Source organism: Polyodon spathula, chromosome 3, assembly GCF_017654505.1.
Source record: "Polyodon spathula isolate WHYD16114869_AA chromosome 3, ASM1765450v1, whole genome shotgun sequence".
Classification (NCBI taxonomy): domain Eukaryota; kingdom Metazoa; phylum Chordata; class Actinopteri; order Acipenseriformes; family Polyodontidae; genus Polyodon; species Polyodon spathula.
In genome coordinates, this window is record NC_054536.1 from 71,249,819 (window position 1) to 71,271,999 (window position 22,181).

At 37.2% G+C, this 22,181-nt stretch overlaps 1 protein-coding gene across 1 annotated transcript in view; it reads right to left on the reverse strand.

Moving 5' to 3' along the window:
- LOC121309315 (parathyroid hormone/parathyroid hormone-related peptide receptor-like) overlaps positions 1 to 9,026 on the reverse strand; it is a 131,072-nt gene extending 122,046 nt beyond the window's left edge. Inside the window, exon 1 of the mRNA XM_041242193.1 lies at positions 8,932 to 9,026. Within this exon, the coding sequence (XP_041098127.1) occupies positions 8,932 to 9,026 (95 nt within the window). The remainder of the gene's footprint in view (positions 1 to 8,931) is intronic.
- Between the last annotated feature and the right edge of the window lie 13,155 nt (positions 9,027 to 22,181).

A 22,181-nucleotide genomic window follows, 5' to 3' on the forward strand; every position in this document is an offset into this window, starting at 1 on the left:
TGTATTCATTGGTTTTCAAGTGGAGGAGATTTTTGTATGCAGTTGCCCCAAGACGAAGCACCCCGTACTTGAAAAGTTTTGTAGTGCCGGTGTTGTATAATGATCTGCTTATTGTACTATATGTAATCAAGTGGTTTTTGATTAGTAAAAAGCACTGAACCATAATAATGCAAATATAGACTAACCCTCACCCTTAACCTAACCTTAACATTAGAAAAAAGTGTTAACTTTGGGATCCCAACTGAACAAACTGTGATGAAAGTGAGGAAGACAAATCGTCAGACCACATGATTGCATATATTACAATAAGCAGGGGATGCAGAATTTTACACAATACCGGCATTCACTCTCTATTTATTTATTTATTTAGTTTAATATATTTATTTTGTGCTTTAACTTGGTGGATTCGGATGCTTGCAGTGGTGCTAAATCCCACCAGAACTGAACAGCTACAAAATTACCGTATTACATACAATTGTAGATTCTATTGAACATAAACTAAATGAAAATGCATGGCACACTGAGGAATAAGCATGCAAGCCTGTGTTAATCACTTTTAAAAATAACATTCTTGATTACATTAAGTACCTTTATTTTAAAAATGTTGTTTTCACTACAGGTGCCATAAACTAAAAGCATCTGTTTACATTATTTTGACAAAAGGTATTTAGAGTGTGTCGCGCCACATGAAGTGGTTGAAAACCGGGACTTTTAAAAAAGATTTTAAGCAAAATGTCGGGACACTAGGACCTTTGACGGAAAACCGGGACTGTCCTGGCTAAACCGGGTCATCTGGTCAAATGACCAATTAGGCATATCTAAAATGATGGGTTAGTTTTCAGTGGAGGGCGACTATGCGTCCCTGCACCAATAAGCCATTCAAAAGCAACTTTGTCTAGATCAGTGGTTTCAAACTTTGGCCTGTTCCAGTCTAGGATTTAGCTGGGTCAGTGAACTTATTTATAAATATGAATAAATATCAGGACAGGAAAATCTCAAGTACCAGATTTGGGAAGTACTGGTCTATAGTCATGTTTGGCTGTGGTCCTGGGTCTGTTCTCAATGCTGCAAAATAAACTGATCCTATTTGTTATAAAGTACCACAATTTTATCTTGTTTATCTGTCCTTCTGTTATCACTGGTAGTTCAAATCCCTATGCTACTTTTATGGCCAAGTACAAGAAAGAGTTTGCTTTGTAATGGCATACTTTGCACTTCTCTGGCAAGTGGTAAGCTATAATTTGTAATGAAAAGACACTAAATGTATTTAACTAAAGTATCCTGCTGAGATTTCTCTGAACACTCTTAGATGTGCAAATGGAATGGAGACACATGCAACTCTGTTTTAAAGTACATAAAGTGTACCTGCATGTTTTATGTAGTCTGATTTCTTTCATCTAGTTCGAGAGCCTTTCATTAATTTTTTTTTTTTTTTTTTTTTTTTTTGGAAAAGTATATTTTTCAAAGTAGCAAATAAAATGATTTTATTCCATTGTATGTGAGAAAAAATACCCATACTGCGGCAACCATCCATTAAAGTATATGGGCCATTGTGTTTTTATTTTGGCAATGGTGAAAAAAAAAAAAAGATCTCTTCAGATTTGAAAGTAAAAAGAAAAACGAATCACTGCTTGACACTGCATATAGTACTTTCATACTTTCAGCACTAGAAAAAATGCAGTCACATTAAAATATATCGCAAGTATGTACATCACACTGTATTCTTTTTATTTAGAATCACTTTGTAAATCTTTTTTTCTGTTGTTCATCACATCCTTGTGACATTTTATAACAGAAGTTAAAAGCACCCCTAAAGCCCCAAATAGCTTCTCAAAAATTATTCTCTGTTAAATTCAGCTGGTATACACAAATGTGTAACTATTACACTGTCCCCCTGAAACACTCTGCCCCCTTACTATATTTCTTAAATATAATTGGAGTACAGTGTTGCAGGGGGACAGGTTAATGGTTAAACTCTGAAAGCTGAACTTCGAGAGAATGATATGTAAGGTATAAACCACAAGGGGGTCGTGCGGTTTCCATTAAATATGCGCACACCTGGGTGGTGATTAGCTGAACTGATTCATGTTCAAATTTTTTAATTGTTTTCATTTATTTTATTGTGCTATATAAATAAATAAACCTAAACTTACTGTTAAATCTATTTAGTTCAGCTCTCAGAGTTATAGAGACTGGAGACGTAACTTGCACCGGCATAAAATTTGTCCAGAATGCTGTTGAGTTTTTCTGGACTTCCTTAAAATGATATTTTTTTCTTTAAGCCAGTCTTTAAATATATTAACAGCCCATATTTTTTTCATCTTTGCTTTCTTCTATTTCATTTAGCTGTGCCTCATTGACTCGTTTTATGCAATTGTGGCATTTTGGACCTGTACCAAGTTGCTCCTTAATTTGAGAAATTTCTATGTTTGAAGTTGTTAGAGAAAATGTGTTTGATTTTGGTTTATATTGCTATAACCCTCATTACTGATAAAAAGAGGCATTTCTAATTGTATACACATTTAAGCAATGTGTTTTAATTTATAGCACTTTGGCTTTTTTTATATTTCAGTTTTTAGGTTTTACTTTCAAACTCTTATTTTTTGGCGTCTTGTTTTTTTTATATTTTGCAGCTGTGGACATGTTTTTACTTTGAGCTAAACTATCACTAAAGTCCAAATTGTATTATTACTTTACATTATTTATTTATTTATTATAAAGGACTGTATACAACATTCTTTTTTTTTTTCTCTGCTGTTCCAGTCTATTGTGTGCATACCTTTCTCTTAATGAATATTCATTTTGAAAGTACTTTCATAATAAAAACTGACTTTCATCACTAAAAAACAATATTTCTTCCAGGACAAGTTGAGTATTCATTATACTTAAATGATATTTTTAAGCTATTTTCATTATGATTAGTCCCTAAATGCTGAATTAATGTACCACTGCATATTTTCTGTCTTGTAAAAACTTCTTTGTGATTCAAGGCTACTAGAAGGACACCAATCTTCTAAGAAAACACTGCTAAACCTCAATGTAAACAACTGCTGGACTTGGTCCTTTTGCACATGGGAAACAAAATACAAGGTAACCTCTCGGAAGTAAATATTTTGCACAGTTCAGTTCTGAGGAAACAAGTATAGCAAAATCTAAATGTCTCACGACTAGATTAGGGATTGTCCCAGTTTTCAGCCTTCATTTTTTGTCCTGTTTGGAAACAGTACAATTGTTAAATCGTCCCAGTTTTGCATACAAAACTTTATCGGTGTACTCAGCAAGTTAAATGCAAAGTAATGTATTAGGTTGTGAATAGTGACATTCAAAAATAAAATAAACAATCTTAAGAATTATTTGTTTAGTCATTCGGATTATGTGTCTAATAGCTGATCTTTTTTTTTTAATCTGGCTTTTTCTACATTTAACATGTTTTGAGAGGAAAATATAAAGAAAACAATGAGTTGTTATTAAAAAAAAGCCCCAGTTTTTCACTCTGCAAATCTGGTAACCCTAAAGTACATGGACAGTGCGAGAAACTAAATGTCTCATTTGGTCAGCTGTCAAAATTCAAGCCGAATTGGTCAAAACTCAGAAATATAGTAAAATATATGCAGTCTGTTCTCAAATTACTTTGTTTAATGCCTAGTACAGTGTTGCATAACTGAATACTGAACTATTCTCCTACATTCCCATGCTTTCTTCCACACCAATATGTAAGAATCGAAAACATGCTATTAAAAACTGAAGCAATACTTCTATAGCTGCCATCTTTCCATCTTGCAGGATACTGTAAGCATCAGGTTCACAGACCATATCCCAGCTCAGCCACAGACTCATTGTGTGACCCTGAGCAAGTCACTTAACCTCCTTGTGCTCCATTTTTCAGGTGAGACATTGGTGTAAGTGACTCTGCAGATGATGCATAGTTCATAAACCCTGGTCTCTTGTAAAGTGCTTTGTGATGGTGGTCCACTATGAAAGGCGCTATATAAAAATACATATTATTATTATTATTATTATTATTATATTTAAACCGAGTGCACTTCTAAGCTGCATTGTGAACACAAACGGACTCAGTCCTGGAAAAAAAAATGGAAAAGGACAAAAAAATAACTTTAGGTCGCATCCAAACAAACTTGGTCCCTTTGCTATAAGTATGAACATGAAGCACATAAACTAAACCTACCAGACCGAGTCAGTTTAAAACAGTACCAGTGTGAACACATTATTGCACCCCTTTTCTCCTATGCATTTGAGCAACTCTAGATTAATTATGAATACCTGTACTGGAGCAATATTCAAGACATGCACAAAATTATTTAACAGAATGGTGAAGCAACTCACCAGAATGCAAAACACCAAATTGCTCGGCGACTTGTGTCTGATTCAGGTTTTTTTCAGGAGCTCCAACTTTTTGTAACAAGAGAAACAGCGGTTTGTAAGCGAAGTTTCTGTTCATTTAGGTGAAGCATTTACAATGGGGAAAAAATCAGTTTCGCCACAGGGTTGTTCCCTTAGGAGTTTACTATACGCGTAAACTACTGTACTATGAATTATAAATCCCACATCAGACATCAGCCAATTACAATGAAGCCAGAATTCCAGCACGTTTACGTTATGTTATTTTTCCTTGCAGCAGCATTTCTCCACACAGCTCAGAAGGATGAAGATTCAATGAGCATCCTTCGATCCCACGATCAAGCCAGTTCCGCCCCTCCCCCATCCCCAGCTCGGCACTGTCTGTCAAATCCAACAAACTCTGTGGATGCAGAGAGCTGTGTCTAAATACAGACAGGTATTTACACCGCAGAGATAGGAAATGAAGAAAAACAGCATTTTAGAATAGTTTTTGAATTACTGGTGCATATAATGACTTTTAAAACAAGAGCAGTTTTTTTTTTTGTAATAATAACAGTAACAGAAACGCAACAATCCTAGAGCAATCCTCTGGACTTCAGTTCCATTTTCTTGGTGTTTCTACTTGTTAGTCACATTAGAGTCCTGCACGGATCAGATTTTTACGACCAGCTTCTGATTCAGACCTGCTACTGACCCGAACAACAAAGTCTTCTTACCCGCGACCCAACCCACCTTATTAAGACCTGAAACCGGACCCAAACCCACAACTGTTTGTCCTTTACCTACTGCCTGTGCCAGCTGACTCTCTCATGCTCTCACATTCACACAGATATCTCTACCATTCTCCACGGATTGAGTTTATAGAACAGGCTATACAGCGTGTTAGCTTTCTCTAGTGGTCTGGGTATATTTTAACATTGTAATATATGAATAATCTCTACTTTATTATAAAATACCTCTGTATTCCTTTCATGACACCAGTTGAAAGGAAGCTACACCTGTGCTTTCGCAGAGATGATGTACCAGTTTTGTGACTGTCATACACAAAAACATGATGACAGGTTTTACAAGCAACTAATCCAGTCACATGTTCATTATTTTCATTCGCTATGATTCTAAAAAAGATTCCACACTTCTGATTTACCTCTCAAACTATTATCCACTACAGATATAAGCCCTGCGCTATCTTTTGTTTCACCTCGTCCACAGACATTTTTTATATCACCAAGAATACGTGATAACATGATGTTGCGACGTATCAAACAACCGATAACACTGCTTACTTAGTCAGCTGACTCCTCCCTAGCGCCTCCTGCTTTAGTGCAGGAAATACCTTTAGAACAACTAACGCAAGGGTCAATGAAACCAGGGAAACACATCTAAAAAAAAAAAACTTCCATGGAATTACACAGCACACTACCAAATCTCCTTTGTGCCATGAGGGAATCTTAACCCTTTAAGGACTGTGGTCATGTAAACACGATCATACTGAAGTGTTATTCTGGGCCTGTAAGCGGGCAAAGACGATAAAAAACGTACTTCATTTTTTTGACTTAGTGGGCTACCATACTTTGCAGTACAGCTTGTTAACGCATATCATTGGGTAGGGGAGGGATTAACTTCCCTGCCTGATTTTTTTTTTTTTTTTCACTGAGGCATTTTGGGTCAATTGGAGCAAACCAGTGCTTTACTCTATATCAAAAATTGTAATGTTTCTATAATACTATTCTAAAATCTCACAAAGTTCTTGTAAGCATCATTTTTAATGCAGTGCACATTCATATGATGCGGAGTGACATCTGTAACATTAGCATAGCCCTTCCTTAATAACCATAAAATGACACCCACTGGCCCGGCTCTTCGAGGTTTGTTGTAAACCTACTGCATAATAAAGAAGGGCCAGGTCAAGTGCCTTTTCTTTTAGGAATTATAGCGTGCAACCTCGATTTTTGTTGTAATCTGTTTTCTTAAGAGAAACATTAATTAAATATAGTAGGCTACTAATGTTTATTGTGATTACACTCTAAGGCACTGAAGTCTATCATTTGTGGGTACATGTTTTAAGAAATAACCTTGGAATCCAACCTGTGAAAAGCTTCACTGAAAGTCAATTGTATTTGACAGCGTATGTGTAGAAACCTCACCATGGAGATGACACCAGAGTGACAAAAACCTTTCCAAGTGTACTGTCTGTGACCATGACAGCAAAATCAAACATTGTCCCTGCAGGCATGTTTCAAAGCAGACTGCTAAAAAAGGTGTAGCATTTTCTTTAGGCAGAAGCAGGGGAAAGGGGTTTATTACAGCCAAGTTGCTCAGCTGGCTCTTTGATCCCTCAAGGTTTTCTTCTTGTACGCACAATGCACCCTCATACATACAACCAGTGCAGGCACATACAGAGGGTCCTTATACTCCGACAATGCAGGCAAGACTATAGGGAAATACATTCTGAGACTTCTGTCAGAGGGTAAGAGTGCAACATATAGTTATGAGTGTGACAGACAGTGGTCAGTTAAATACAGTAGTTCATTCACAGAAATATATCATTACAAATACAATTTCAGTAATACTTAACATGTCATACTCCATACTTTATAGAACAGATTCTATCCATGTAACAGTTTAAATGTAGATGCATTATATTCATAGCCATGGACTATGTTGGTATTTTAACAAAAAATAAGTGAAGCAACAATCTATTTGGCTAACAACATTGTTTAATAGTCCAAATAATAGTGTTTAAATGTGAACAAATAATATCTTACTGCACTGTCACTCGTCAGAGTTGCACATACTATTTACTATCAGTGTCACATTGTGTAATTGTAATATAAATACAAAATTATACTATACACATATCTACTTATAAAATCTAATATTTCAACCAAGAACATAGAACCACAAATGTTTGTAAGAATTGGATATTACTAAAGCTTTTCACGTAATTTTAACTTCTAGTATCTGACCTAAAATCCCTGTCAGTGTCAACAAACAGCGGCGCAGAGTCTCTTTCTAAAACCCTGCATTGAAACCCAGCATATATATCATTTACATCATTACATGGTATGGAACTGTTGGTCATCATTTACTTTCTTACCGTGGAGCAATGTTAATCTATGTGTCTATTGGCACTGGGAGCTTAAATGTCATTGTATTGTTATTTAATGTAAGTGTTGTACTGTACAATTAACTGGGCCGTACATTATTATTCCATCATGACTGAGAAAATGCACCATCAAAGTGTTGCACAAGTCTGGGTATCTCAGGACAAAATGCACATTTAACTTTACTTTGGCCATCGAGAAACCACATAGGGATCTGTAATAATAATAATGATAATAATAATAAAGAAAAAAAAACCACGGGTGTTGAAATGTGACTAGAAATCCAGATAATTCTCAGATACATAAGAACTGAATACAGTTTTGTGAACAGCCTAGCTGTAGGGCTGACGTCAGTCCAGCGACGTGTATCACTCGTAACTGTAATCCCTGGGTTTGACCAAAAGTCCCGCAACCAAAAGTCCAGGTTTTACAAAAACCCACACTAACACAAAACACAAACACGAGACAGTGAGTGAAATTAAATGCTAGTGGTAATTACAGTAATCTGTGAAATGCTGGGGTGAAAAGTGATGTCCGGGTTAATGCTGGCTTGTACTCCAGCTCCGGATCGTGTTACTGAGAGTCTAAAAAGACAAACAGTTACAGCCGACACTTTACAAACACAAAACAAACACTCACGGTTCTCAGCAATATTTTTACTCCTTTTAGATTACTCCAACCATTTACAAAAGAGCAGATTGCTTTGCTACGCCCCTATTTTATACCCTCACTCATGACCCCTTGGTTAACGAGTGCATCCACTCCTCCAATGCACGGATGCCACGCTGTTTCCCGTTCGGGTGATTGAGTTTGGGTACTGTAGCTTAGTCCCTTTTCTAGCCTACCCACGGGAGTAAAGTGTCATGCCTTTTAGTCCATGGTACTCTGTTCCCTTTATCTAGTACCCTCTCAAGTCAGGAGGGAGACCTAACACCAAGCGTCATTCGATCTCTGTCATAAGTCTATAAAATCATGACACCTAACATGAAGAGTAAAATAAAATTTGAAACAAAGCAGAAAAAACATTTTAATACCAAAAGTGAATGGAAGTGAATGAACGACAATCAAATGTCCCTCTAGCTTACCCTAAGTTTTGATTTGGGTAAGTATTCTGTTATGTGTATTGGTTGTATAATAAACAATAAGGTTTACTGTAGACCTTGGCATAACTTGAATAACTATTAACTGCTCTCTACAGTATGTTTTGTGCATGCACTATAAAATGATAATGTAATGCTTTTGGAATGCTTAAGATAAGAAAGTGAATGTCTCCTCTGCCTTTGACACTGTCGATCCTGCTGTTCTCCTCTCTTCTTTCTCTGACCTGGGGAACTCAGGCACTGCTTTTGCCTGGTTTTTCTTGTATCTCCAACGGTTCCTTCCAGGTTTCCTGGCATGGCTCTCTCCTCTCACCCACTCTCTACAGGTGTACCTCAAGGATCTGTCCTGGGACCCCTCTTATCTCTACAATCCCTTGCTTGGTACTCTCATCTCCTCTTTCGGCTTCTCTACCTTTACGCTGATGATGCACAGATCTTCCTCTCCTTTCCTTCCTTCAACCATCACATCTCCTCTCGCATCTCACAATGCCTCTCGACTATTTCAACTTGGACGCATTCACACCACTTCAAACCTCCTTTACTTTCCTTCTGCTTTCTCTCCCCTTGCGGACCTCTCCATATTAGTCTCCCTTGAATAGGCACGTTTTCTGCTGCATATATTGCCTTTATTAAAGTATGCCAGATGCCCTTGGGTAACCGAGTTTTAGGACTGTTTCTAAATGATTTCAACATCTGTATAACTTGGCAAAGCTTTGCTTTACACTTCAAACCAATTCAGTGGATGCAGAACATGCCGTCTCAATGTATGGGCAAATCCACACCAGACAGAGAATGTCGGCAGCAACTGCAGGGGGATGTTGCATGCTTGCCTTTACAAATGACAGCACTCTGTTTTAGTAAGGAAGCAAGTACCACTATTTTCAGGCTTTTAAATGATTGTCTATAGGTTTATTTAATTTTTAAACAGGTCTGCAAAGTACAAATTTTATTCCATAACCTACCGCGATTTAAGTAGATTCCTATTTATGGTCTTATATTTCTGGTTTGTCCATTTAAATCAGCCTCTGTGCTTTCACAGCAGCTACTGGCAGGAATGACATGTTTGAAATTTTCAGTCTTTCAAAAATGTTAAGTTCTTCCCGTTCTTTTTTTTTTTTTTTTAGTATGGACACTGTATAGATTACATGAAAAAATAGTTCACCATGACCAATATCCACTTTATGTACAGTACATGTAAAAATGTATATGACATACAAACTGACAGACAGGTTCTTGGATAAGTAGTTATTTCAATAAATTTAAAACTCTAAAGTATGAGATACAGGCAGACAGGGGATACGAACAATTAAGAAAACAAGAAATAAAAAACAAATACTACATAGATCATCATTCATTGGTCATAGCATCATCATTTAAGCATCTGGTGCACATTTTGGGGCCAACAATTAGACTCTTCTGTGACCATGCATGACATCAGCTGAAAATTACATGCTTAGGTTAGCAATTTAAGTCTGATAGGACCGGATAATTTGGTTTGTGGCAAATTTCTTCCCCAGTGAGCACAACAGAGAGACAGAAATAAGAAATGCTCAAGGAAAAAATAATTTTTAAAAAAAAAAAAACAAGCATCTCTAATAATTATATATATATATATATAATATATAATATATATATATATATATATATATATATATATATATATATATATATATATATAATATTGAATATACAATTATATGTTTGAAAGGAGGTGTAACTGCAGTGTACAAAAATGCAAAAAAAAATTGAAGGGCTTTTGTCTGAAATGTCAAAGGAATTATATTAGGGCTTTTGTTTGAAATGTCAAAGGAAATTATATATACAATATTATATTATGTATATATATATATATATATATATATATATATATATATATATATATATATATATAATATATGACACACACACACACACACACACACACACATATAATAATTATATTATATAACAATATATATATATAATATATTATATATATATTATATACATAAACTATAATATATATTATATACACCTTCCATTTTTTTATATATATATATCATAAAATATAATTCCTTTGACATTTCAGACAAAAGCCCTTCAATTTTTTTTTGCATTTTTGTACACTGCAGTTACACCTCCTTTCAAACACACACATATTTTTATATATAAAATGTATTTATTTATTTTTGTAAAACAGTATGTGCTAGATGTGGCAGGGCAGGGAGATTAAACTTCCCTCCCTGCCTAATTGAAGAGGAATGTGCAGCAGGTAGCCAGGTGTCATGTTTAAATTTTCAACTTTTTGCAGCATTTACAGCACTTTAATAAAATTATTTTCACTGCATTTTGTTAATGTCTCATGTCCAACACACAAACCTTAAGTGTATTTTTATTTTAGTTTTTCGATGTTCTAGTTCTAAACTTCATGAATTCAACAGTTCATTTTAAACTATATTTTTACACACATTTGGACAACTTGTAAGATGAATTCTCAAAATGACAAGCACCTATGGGTATGTATTTTACAATATGATAAAAGGTATACACTTGTTTGTTGTTGTGTATAGCTATTATGTGCTATGTATAGCTTTTATGTATTATATCTTACAGTGCAATAATGGGACCACAAATGTATGGCATGATACTTCCTGAAAATAGGCTTATTTTGAAAACTTTTCACGTGCTGGGATTCCAGTGAATTATTACATGGTGAATCACACAATAGTATATATAGATGCACATTGGCAAATCACTCAAGGTTGTGTGTTCGGTGAGCGGAGAACGGGATTGGAGACGGAGGACATAAAAACGCACTTTAATAAAATCATCATTTTCACTGATTGCATTTGTTAATGTCTCATAAGTCAACACACCAACAGGCAAATTGTAACAAGGCATTTTATTTTTTTCAATCAAATCTAGACAATCAAACTTCATGAATCACAGTTCATTTTTAAACTCCGTGTCCGGTGGTTCTGTTTGTTTAAACCTTTTATTTTGTATTAAACCGGCGGCAACAGGCGTCTTCATCATTTCATTTCATTTCATCCGTCCTGTGTTTTGTATATTTCATTACCTTTCCTTGTTCTGACGCCGCCCACTTCGGCCGTATCTGTGACACGTGGTGTCCTGCGTGGGATAACAGAGCCTCCAAGCGTCAGACCAGGAGAGGTGTTTTTGTCAAAAAAAAAAAAAAAAACCCACAGCAACAACAAAAAAAAAATAAAACATGGAAGGCTGGGACTGGAGGTGATGGCTGCCAGGACCTGGAGGAACCTAAGACTGGCAGAAAAGAGGAAAGGGGAAGAGGAAGGCTTCCAATTTCTTATTCCTACTATGATTGGCAGTGCAAAGACAACAAGGTGCTACACCGCTCCCAGGGCAGGAGATTCCACCGGCAGGCGCAGAGGAGCTGCCTCTGCCACCTCCCGCCAGGACAGAGTTCAGGCAGGCAGTCTGCCTTCCACCATCAGGAGCAGAGCAGAAGGAGCTGCCTCTGCCTCCGCCACCTCCTCCAGCAGAGGGGAGAGCAGCAGGAGCTATCTGCCTCCGCCACCTCCACGGCCAGGAGCAGATTAGCAGGAGATGCCTCTGCCTCCGCCACCTCCACAGGCAGGGGGAGTTACTGGAGCATCTGTAACTCCACCGGCAGGGGGAGTTGCCTCTGCTAAATTTAAATTCTGTGAGGCAGCACAGTGATTTCGAATATACGTCCAAGATAGTGAGCGGTGTCTGCGCAAACCATGAGAAGGCCTCTCTTATAGAATGGTCTGGTCAGTCAGGGAGGCTTGCTAAGAAGCCCATTCTGAGCAAGAAAAACATCATAGATTGCTTGAACTTTTACCGCATGTACACAGACTAGACTAAAGATGACTGGGACAAAGTTATTTTGTCTGACGAGTCTGTTCAGCTGTTTTGGAAATCAAAGTGGGTTAAGACTTTGAAAGCGCAAAGCAGAAAAAATACAAAACCCGCACCCCAAGTGTCTAAACTATCGTCCCAGCCTCGCTTCGCCCAAGGATGCCAGCATCGCTTCTCCCAAATGCCAGCCTCTTCGCCCAAGGATGCCAACTGTCTATGCTCATCGCCTGGGGTTGCCAGCCGCTCCACATCACCTGGGGATGTACCTTAAGATCCGCATTGCCTGGGGTTGCCCCGGCTAGACGGCGGCCGGGGGTTGCCCGACGCTCTTGAAGCCGCTCCGCATCCCAGCCTGGGGTTGTGGCTGCAACCATCAACTGCCAGCCACGAAGCATCGGTGGGGGAGGTCCGGAGCTCTGCTCCCACTGCAGCAGCCCGGCTGCCGCAGAAGCCGGAGGAGGTCTGGAGACAGCCAACCCCACAGCAGAGCTGTGCCATGAAGGAGGGGGAGGAGGTCTGGAGACAGCCAACCCAAGCAGCATTTGCCTTACCTTCGCTTCTGGAGGGACCGCCAACCACAGCAGCAGTTTCGCTGCCGGAGGAAGGGGGAGGAGGTGTGGAGACCGCCAACCCCCAGCAGCAGTTTCGCTGCCGCCGGAGGGGGAGGAGGTCTGGAGACCGCAAACCCCAGGCAGTTTCGCTGCTACATGTTTTATGCAGGAAGAACGATGGGGAAACCTGCCCCAATGCATGGCAGCTCCCGGCGCCGAAGATCGTGGGGAAGGTCAGGAGACAGCAGCAGTTTCTTTGCTGCTGGAAGTACCCTGGTCGGAGAATGCTACCAGTGGAGCTTTACGACCGGTGGGCCCCTGGAAGGTCCTTGCCAAGGAGACTTTTGGGCTTTAAGGGGGGAGGTGGCCAGGGCAGTGCTTTGCACAGGAGGGGGGTATATGTAACAAAGTGCCCGCACCTGTGTATATTATCTGTGATGTGGTGCTCAACGGTAATGCTGGCCACCCGTGGACCTCGGACGCTAGACCGGTTCCTGGAAACTTTTACTGAAAACAGAAAGTCGGGTTCACACAACTAATGATTACGAAACGTGTGTGTGATAGATACATTGTTTCACGGCTATGACACATATAATTAGAATACTTAAATTCACCATTACTGGGACCACAATGAGAAAGGCAGTCACAGACTGTACCATCAACCGATAAGAACAAGCGCCTTGTGCCAGAGCTCGCCTTAATAACCCTCAAATCACAGCAAAGATAAAATAATAACAACAACAACAACAAAATAAGGGGCGTTTAAGCAGAGAGCTTAACCAGTAAGAATGTTTTAAGACCAATAGAATGAAAGCAAAGAATTATTAATTGGCGTATTGAGTGCCAGCACAATTTTATATGTAGTTGCGTGTTTGTTAAATAATTTTTTTTTGTATGGTACGGCGACAGGCGTCTTCATTGGATACGGATTTAATAAACTGTAGTTTTGTGTATTGCCTTAACTTTCCTGGTTAAACGCCAACACTTCGGCAACAATCTGTGATTGGGCAACGTAGGGTCCCCGACATCCGGCAGCGGGGGGAAAGTAAAGGGTGATGTGAAAGCGGGCATCATTTCCAACCTAATGTCGGTTTTTAACGAATGTTTTTTTTTTTTTTTTTACCATGGTGACAATATTTATTCCTTATAAAACTTAATACAAAAGAGAAAAAAAAAAACAAAACAAAACAAAAAAACCTTCCACAGTTTACCAATAAATACCACCTTTGACAGTTCACGAATTTGTTTGACATCTTCAAATAGAATTGATTCATCAGCTACATTTTCACACTACATTAAGTCGTTTGTCAGATGACACTTTAAATTCTGTGAGGCAGCACAGTGATTTCGAATATACGTCCAAGATAGTGACGGTGTCTGCGCAAACCATGAGAAGGCCTCTCTTATAGAATGGTCTGGTGTCAGGGAGGCTTGCTAATGCTGAAGCCCATTCTGAGCAAGAAAAACATCATAGATTGCTTGAACTTTTACCGCATGTACACAGAATGGTCTGGTGTCAGGGACTAAGAAGCCCATTCTGAGCAAGAAAAACATCATAGATTGCTTGAACTTTTACCGCATGTACACAGACTAGACTAAAGATGACTGGGACAAAGTTATTTTGTCTGACGAGTCTGTTCAGCTGTTTTGGAAATCAAAGTGGGTTAAGACTTTGAAAGCGCAAAGCAGAAAGATACAAGCCAAAGTGTATCGTCCCAGCGACTAAGCATCTGGAAACTGTCTATACCTTGGGATGCTTTTCTACCAAAGGCACAGGATCCAGATACATTTTACCAAAGGGGACAGCTATGAACAAGGACTGGTTCCTGCAAACAAGACTACCTCATCTCTACGGCTCAGAACCATTTTCACAACTGTGATTTCTACATTTAAGATGACAGAGCCCCTTGCCATCGATCCAAACAAGTGAAGAAATGGTTAGAAGACAACAGCATAATGTCACTTCAGTTTTGGCCTGGCAAATCACCAAATCTCAATCCTATAGAGAATGGTTGGGGACTGAAAGGACAGGAAATCAGGTAACGTCAACCATGCAACCAAAATGAACTGGCTGATTTTCTAAATTCTATGTATGTAGTTCAATGTATGATGTATACTTCATAAGATGCATGCTGATCAATCAGTCAATTAGCCACCTGGAGAAGATACCACACCATTTACAAAAGAACAAATAAATGTATGTTTTGCAGCAGAGAAGGGAGAGAGATTTATTTGGAGAGAAAGACTAAGATCAGCAGGCTGTGCTCCCTGTCTATGCACTGAGATAGCTGTAGCTTGGTGGTCTTCTCCATTATTTAATCATTTAGAATTACAACAAAATCAAAACATAAAGGTTAGTGAGAGGGCTTTATTTTATCTTCAGACACAAATATAATGTATCTGCATACAATAAATCAGATCTGAAGGAAATGCAGTCTATGTGTTTTCAATTAAGGCCCTGTGTAATATTAAAAAGAGAGTTTGACATTTTGTTTGGGGCATGTCTGGAAGATTTGATTAAATCCACTGCTTAGAAAAGTGTTGCTTCGGGCTCAAATTACAGAGCAATCCTAATACTATTGGTATTATAACAAGGTGGTACATAAGCAAAACTGAATACAGACAAAAAAATTATCTATCTCTTTTTTCTTTTTTTCACTTTCACAGAATGTCTCATTTGGACTTTGGGAGATCAATTATAAATGTACAATATTTTTTTTTACTTTTGTGCTGCTGTTACCCAGCCTGTTGTGCCATTGGGCCCCTTGTTGCATGCAATATTGCTTATCCTTTGAGTATACAATGTGGTCAATATATATGCATAGTCCATTAAAACTCATTAATTATTTATTAGTTAGCTGTCAATGTATGCCTTGAGGACATGTAGAAAAGGTCAGTCCATGCCGAAAGCACATGGATACTCATAGAGGAATTACAACTATCCATCCCAATAGGGTAGTGAGGGCAAACTGCCAACTGCTCAGAAAACTATGTGCTGCATCCAACAAACCATTCATAAAGATTTCTCATCATTCTGACCTTGTTTAAACTGTTACCAATTGAGATCAGCAAAAGTGGCATTAACATAGAGGAAAAACAGTCAAGGTTAACTTTGTCTACTACATACATTATCCTTGTACATGAAGATACCACTATTAACACATAAGCTGGATTGCTTGACATGGAGAACTTTATTACACGTTCACTAGGAGGACAGCTGTTTAAAAACTGGTCCTGTTTAAGCTCTCAGAAAATTCACTGATCAGAGCATCAATGTTCTAAAAAGAAACCATGGAGACCAGCATCACCACATATTAAAAACGCAGGGGGAAACAAAAGGGCAAAGTGCCTAGTGCTATTAGCACTGACCATGTTGCTGTTTACAGCATTTTTTGCCAGTGTTTCATTATATTCATAAACATATATGACCGCTGTGGAACCGGAGTAAGAGCGAATATGTAAAAATGCATAGGTTCATGAAAAATAAAAACTTCAAGTAGTGTCCATTTGCATAAACAATATAAAAAACCCCAGAAAAGTAGAAAACTGAAGTTACAATAGAAATTAAATTACTGTGTTGGAGCAAAAAAGTACACGTAGTGACATTGCTGAAGAGCTTGATCGTGAGGGTAAATGGTTATGGTGGATATCTGACTGGCACAACGTTTCACTCTATAGAGCTTATTTACAAATTATAAGGGAACTGTGATTTGTAACATGGCTTCATTAACTTTAGGGGTACTGTTAAAAATATAGATTTGAATTAAACATTATGCTTTAAAATGCTTTGGCGTACACCTCATACTTTTCTGGAAGTGTATTTGTCCAAAGTGTTCTAAACTGATTCTAAAAGACGCACTTGTTGTCAGTCTCCAGAATATCCGTATATATGTTTCAAACCCAACACAAAGAAAATATGCTCTTAAATGACTTGGAATAAATTATTTTACACAGGTATGGCATATGGGTTTTGTATTGCTTAAAAAAACATTTCATTTTTTAATTAACCTTTTATGAACTTAGGTGGCATAGTTAAATAAGTTACTTGAATTATAATGATATATAATGATATATTTGCACAAAACTTTATTCCTCATAAGAAATATAAAAGTAATCTAATGTTTGTACAAATATTTGTAGCCTTTTTAAAGACGACTTCTTGGTCAGATTGTATAATACAAAAGCTCTCATTAGAGCTTAATCAAAAGTAAAGTTTTTTTTGTTTGTTTGTTTGTTTATTTATTTATTTTATTCAATGTTGGCTATATTAAAAAAAAAGTGTTTTATGTACACCTGTGATTGTGAAAGTCTGTGTTAACAGTACGTACAATAAAGTATGGGTCTCAATCCCACCAGCTGTGATGTGACACTCTGTTCTGTTCCCCTGCTCCACTACACCTCTGGCTGGTAGCCTGAGTCATACTGCAGAGCCAGGTCTATTGTAAAGAATGAGTCCCATCAATCATTAACACTCGTTTAAAAGGGATAGTTACAGTACTTGAAAATGTATTTACTGGGCCTGTAAAAAGGGTACATGCGGAAATTTTTTTTTTTAATATTTTTAAAATATTTTTTAAATCCACGTAGCCGGCTGCATTAAATATATCAACTAGTGAACTGACAAGCCATTTGTACTGTAAGGTAACTGTTATATATGTTGAAAAGCTTTCAATTGAGTATCATATATATTCACTTTAGGACTGAATCCAGATACTGTTTATGATCCTAGACTTTTTGCTTTTTTCTGCTTTTTTTAAATTCTGCTCCAAATTGATGTAGTTAAACCTAGATAAAGTTTGCTGGTTAAACCTAGTTAATTAATAATTACCCATATAATTATTACCAGTTACCCACAATATCTAGCGTTGCTATAAAATAAATACTAATATGTGTTACTTTTTAAAGTCATTTGTATGTTGATTATAATAAATTAATACATTGACTTCAAAAGAGATTTCTGTCATTTAAAAATTAAAATTAGAGCAACTTTATTATAAATGAGGAAATTACACCAGTGTTTTATTTTTTACTCAAATGTATTTTGAAATACCATATACTGCTCTTGGGAGAACCAACGTGGAAACACTGCAGTTTCAGTACGCTGAGCAAAAGGTTTGGAAAAAAATATTTGGGGTGTCAACACCAACAGCAAATGAATGCAGTACTGAAGAACCACCACTATGAATCTTGGAACTATTTTTACAACATTTGGGTCAGCTAAATCAAACAGAAGCCTTGTTGATTTTTAATAAACTAGACTGTTTACATTACATTTATTAAAAGTTGGTAGACTTTTAACATTCTGTATTATTATGTATCACTTCTGTCATGTAAAAAACCTCCAAAATAAAGCAGAACACCAACAAAATAATTTTGTATGTACAGCAGAACCTGTCTCATCCAATTCTATACGCTATGATAACTGATGGACCTCTGGCATGTGTCATTTACACATGTTGCTACCAATTGAATGGTACAGATGGAAACTTATGCACATTTTATTATGGCTCTAAATCAGTAAAATCAGCTCTTTGCAGGACAGAATGGATTAAAATAAAGATTAAAAAAAAATGTTTGGGAATTCAGTTTTACTTTTTACATGCTGTCACTTTATGTAAAACAATAACAAATCAATTCCATGTTGAATAAAAGAAAACAAGAAAGCAAGGGATTAATATAATTATTATCACTAAAAAGCTGAAGCAAGATTTTTTTGCAGACTTCCAAAGCCATTTTGTGTTTGGGTATGCTTTTTTTTTGTTGTGCTCCTGTCTCGGGTTAACAAAAAATAAAAAATAAACTGTCGGATTACAATTTTGTAAATTGCCAAATGCTGCATTAAAATACTTAATCTGCAATCATTTTCACTGATTTCCATTTTAGACACACTGATGCACCTTAAATTGTTAATTTATAATGCCCAGACATTAATAAAGCAACTACAGTGTTGTATAATGACTCCCTCTGAGAGGCAATTTGACAGTGTCTACTGTATTTATAAAATAACAACTTACAGTTTCATTTAAAGTACAGCTGTTAAAAGGAAACCACTATTAAAAACCTATTGACAACTTTGCTGTGAAACCAAAACTGGTGGTTAGAAACCTTTGAGTGGTTTTACTGTAGAATCCTAACCTTTCCAGGCCTCTCCTTTAGTCATCAGATGCCAATAAATGTGTTCATGCACCTGTTTCCTCTAGGAATGAATACTAAAATGTATTGTTTGCTGGTGTATATGCTAAGGCAAAAATAAGTGGCTGCTAGTGTATTTTAGAATTGATTAACTGAATTGACTGGCAGCCAGTATATTCTTCTACCCCACATTTTTTCAAAATGTATTACATATTTAAATACATGTAAAGCAATTGATTCTGTGGCCTGATAAACATTGCTTTGTCACAGATTAGAAATTTGGGACGAATATTCCATGAATCCTAGCTTGGGTACCACATCTCTAATGCACTGCACCCAAATCTAAAATCACGTTGCCAGATGCGGACTAGACATATGCCACATTTCGATTTTCACCATGAAATCCTGTCTGCAAATCATAGTCGCATCTTATTCCAATATCAGACTGGGGGCTTCAGCCGGTTCCAACTGCAGTCTACAATCTACAATCCCGTCTGCAACTGGGCATTACACAAAAAATGAAAGATGACCTGTATGTATTACCTTTTTGTATTATTATTATTTATTTACCAGCCTCCAATATTTCCTTGACAGTATAATATATTCACAGCCTTAATGTTCAACCTAAAAAGAATTTCCGCAGATTTAAAATCTGCCTCTCGAGTTTGGTCATTTGGTAACTTCTGCCAGCATGCAAATCTAACTGGGACAGCCAGCATCCCATCTCTGCAATAGCCCTGATGAAAGTTATTATTTCTTTTTGCCTTGTGGATATGTAAAAACAAAAATGAAAAGAAAAAAACGTCACTGGTGTCTGAGTACAATTTTGGAATGCACTTTAGTTTCAGCTAAACGAGAGACACATTATGCGGTGAATGTCGTGCTAGTCTTCTCTAAATTCCTGCCAATAACCCTTATTTAAGAGGGAGTTGATATTTTTGGGACTGATGTCACTGTCTTGTTATTGAGTTACCACATTATACTAGACTTTCAGTAGGATGTTTGGTAAACTGGGTTTATCTTTAAAAAAGAGAATACTAACCTGGAGATAAGGCGTGTCTGAATTGTATTTCCCTAAGCCTGCCATGTCACATATTTCATAAGAAAGATTTTGAACTGTTAAAACTGGTAATATGGCTACAAATGTGTGTGTGTGTTATATATATATATATATATATATATATATATATATATATATATATATATATATATATATATATATATATATTACATTAATATATATATTACTTTAATTTTACTTTTTGAAATTAGTATTTGTGAAAGGTGAGCACCCACCATCATTTTTTTGTTGAATTGTAATGTGATCTTGACCAGTTTCCAGCACACTGGTTTGACTGCTTGAAATAATTAAAGCCGTATGTATCATTAACTTTTCTCCTTGGCAAACAACTAAGTATGGTGTCAATTATTACCAGTCAGACTATTATAATTGATTTTATGACATTATTACCAGCTTAATAGCAAGAAAGCTGTTGGGCAGTGGTCAGAAAGAACAAATCATGAAATAGTCATTAGCAACACACCCTCTGTCTCTATACTCTACTGAATGGATTCACAAGTATGCACTCTTGGACTAAGCACCAATAAATCTTGATAGCCGACACACTGTCCAATGTTTGAGCAAGATTTGTTACCTCCTCCATAAAGCTGCAAAACTGATTGCAAGAAAAACTTAATTATGCATTATGCAGCTGGATGACACAAATTGGTCTAAATACGTATCAAATAAGTATTAATGACAGAATACTTTGGCTTTCAAAAACAGTAACCATACTGCCTCCTGAGATAAATTACCAAAGAAATATATACAGTGCCAAGAAAAAGTCTGTGAACCCCAATGATAATTATGGAAATTCCATAGTTTTACAATGATAGCCTTCTTGAATCAAAACCATTATTTTCTTAAATATCCAGTAGGGTATATATTAACCAATCCCATGTCTTTTGAAACAAAATGATGTATAAATTAGACAAACAATGAGTAATTAAGCTTCATTGTATGTGAAAAAGTAAGTGAACCCCTGGTTTTATCAGCTCAATTAAGGGGATAATTAGAATCAGATGTTTAAATAATTAGGTAGATCTTCAGGGGTGAGTTTGGGAGGCCCCACCCTATATAAAGATCAGAAACTTTGTGAGTTTGGTCTTCACCTTACAGGTGTGTGGAAACACGTCATGCCACGATCAACAGAAATCTCTGAGGACCTCAGAAAAACAGTTATTGATGCTCATCGGTCTAGAATGATATGTTACAAAAGGTTACAAAACCATTTTTAAGGATTTGGGGCTCCACCAATCCACTGTCAGACAGATCTGCAAATGGAGAAATTCAAGACAGCAGTCACTCTACCTAGGAGCGGTTGTCCTACCAAAATCTCTCTAAAAACAAACCGGAAAACCATCAAGGAAGTTACAAAGAAACCCAGAGTAACATCCAAGGATCTGCAGGCCACTCTCGCCTTGGTTAATGTGAGTGTTCATGGCTCAACTGTCAGAAAAAGACTGAACAGAATGGTGTTCATGGAAGGATAGGAAGGAAACCATTGCTCTCTAAAAAGAACATTGCTGCCCATCTGAAGTTCACGAAAGAGCACATAGATGATCCACAAGACATCTGGAACAATGTTCATCGGACAGACGAGTCAAAGGTAGAGCTTTTTGGCCTCAATGAGAAATGTTATGTTTGACAACCAAACACTGCATTAGTACAGAAGAACCTCATCCCAACCGTCAAGCATGGTGGTAGGAGTGTGATGGTTTGGAGCTGCTTTGCTGCCTCAGGACCTGGATGGCTTGCCATCATTGACACAACCATGAATTCTGCATTGTATCAGAAGATTCTAGAGGAGACTGTCAGGCCATCTGTCTGTGAGCTGAAGCTGAACCGAGCATACAAGCAGATCTACAAAATAATGGCTGCAGAAGAAGAAATTCTGCATTTTAAAATGGCCTAGTCAAAGTCTAAATCTAAACCCCATCGAAATGTTGTGGCAGGACCTGAAGCGAGCTGTCCGTGCAAGGAAACCCTCAAATGTCACCGAGTTGAAGCATTTCTGTAAGGAGGAATGGGC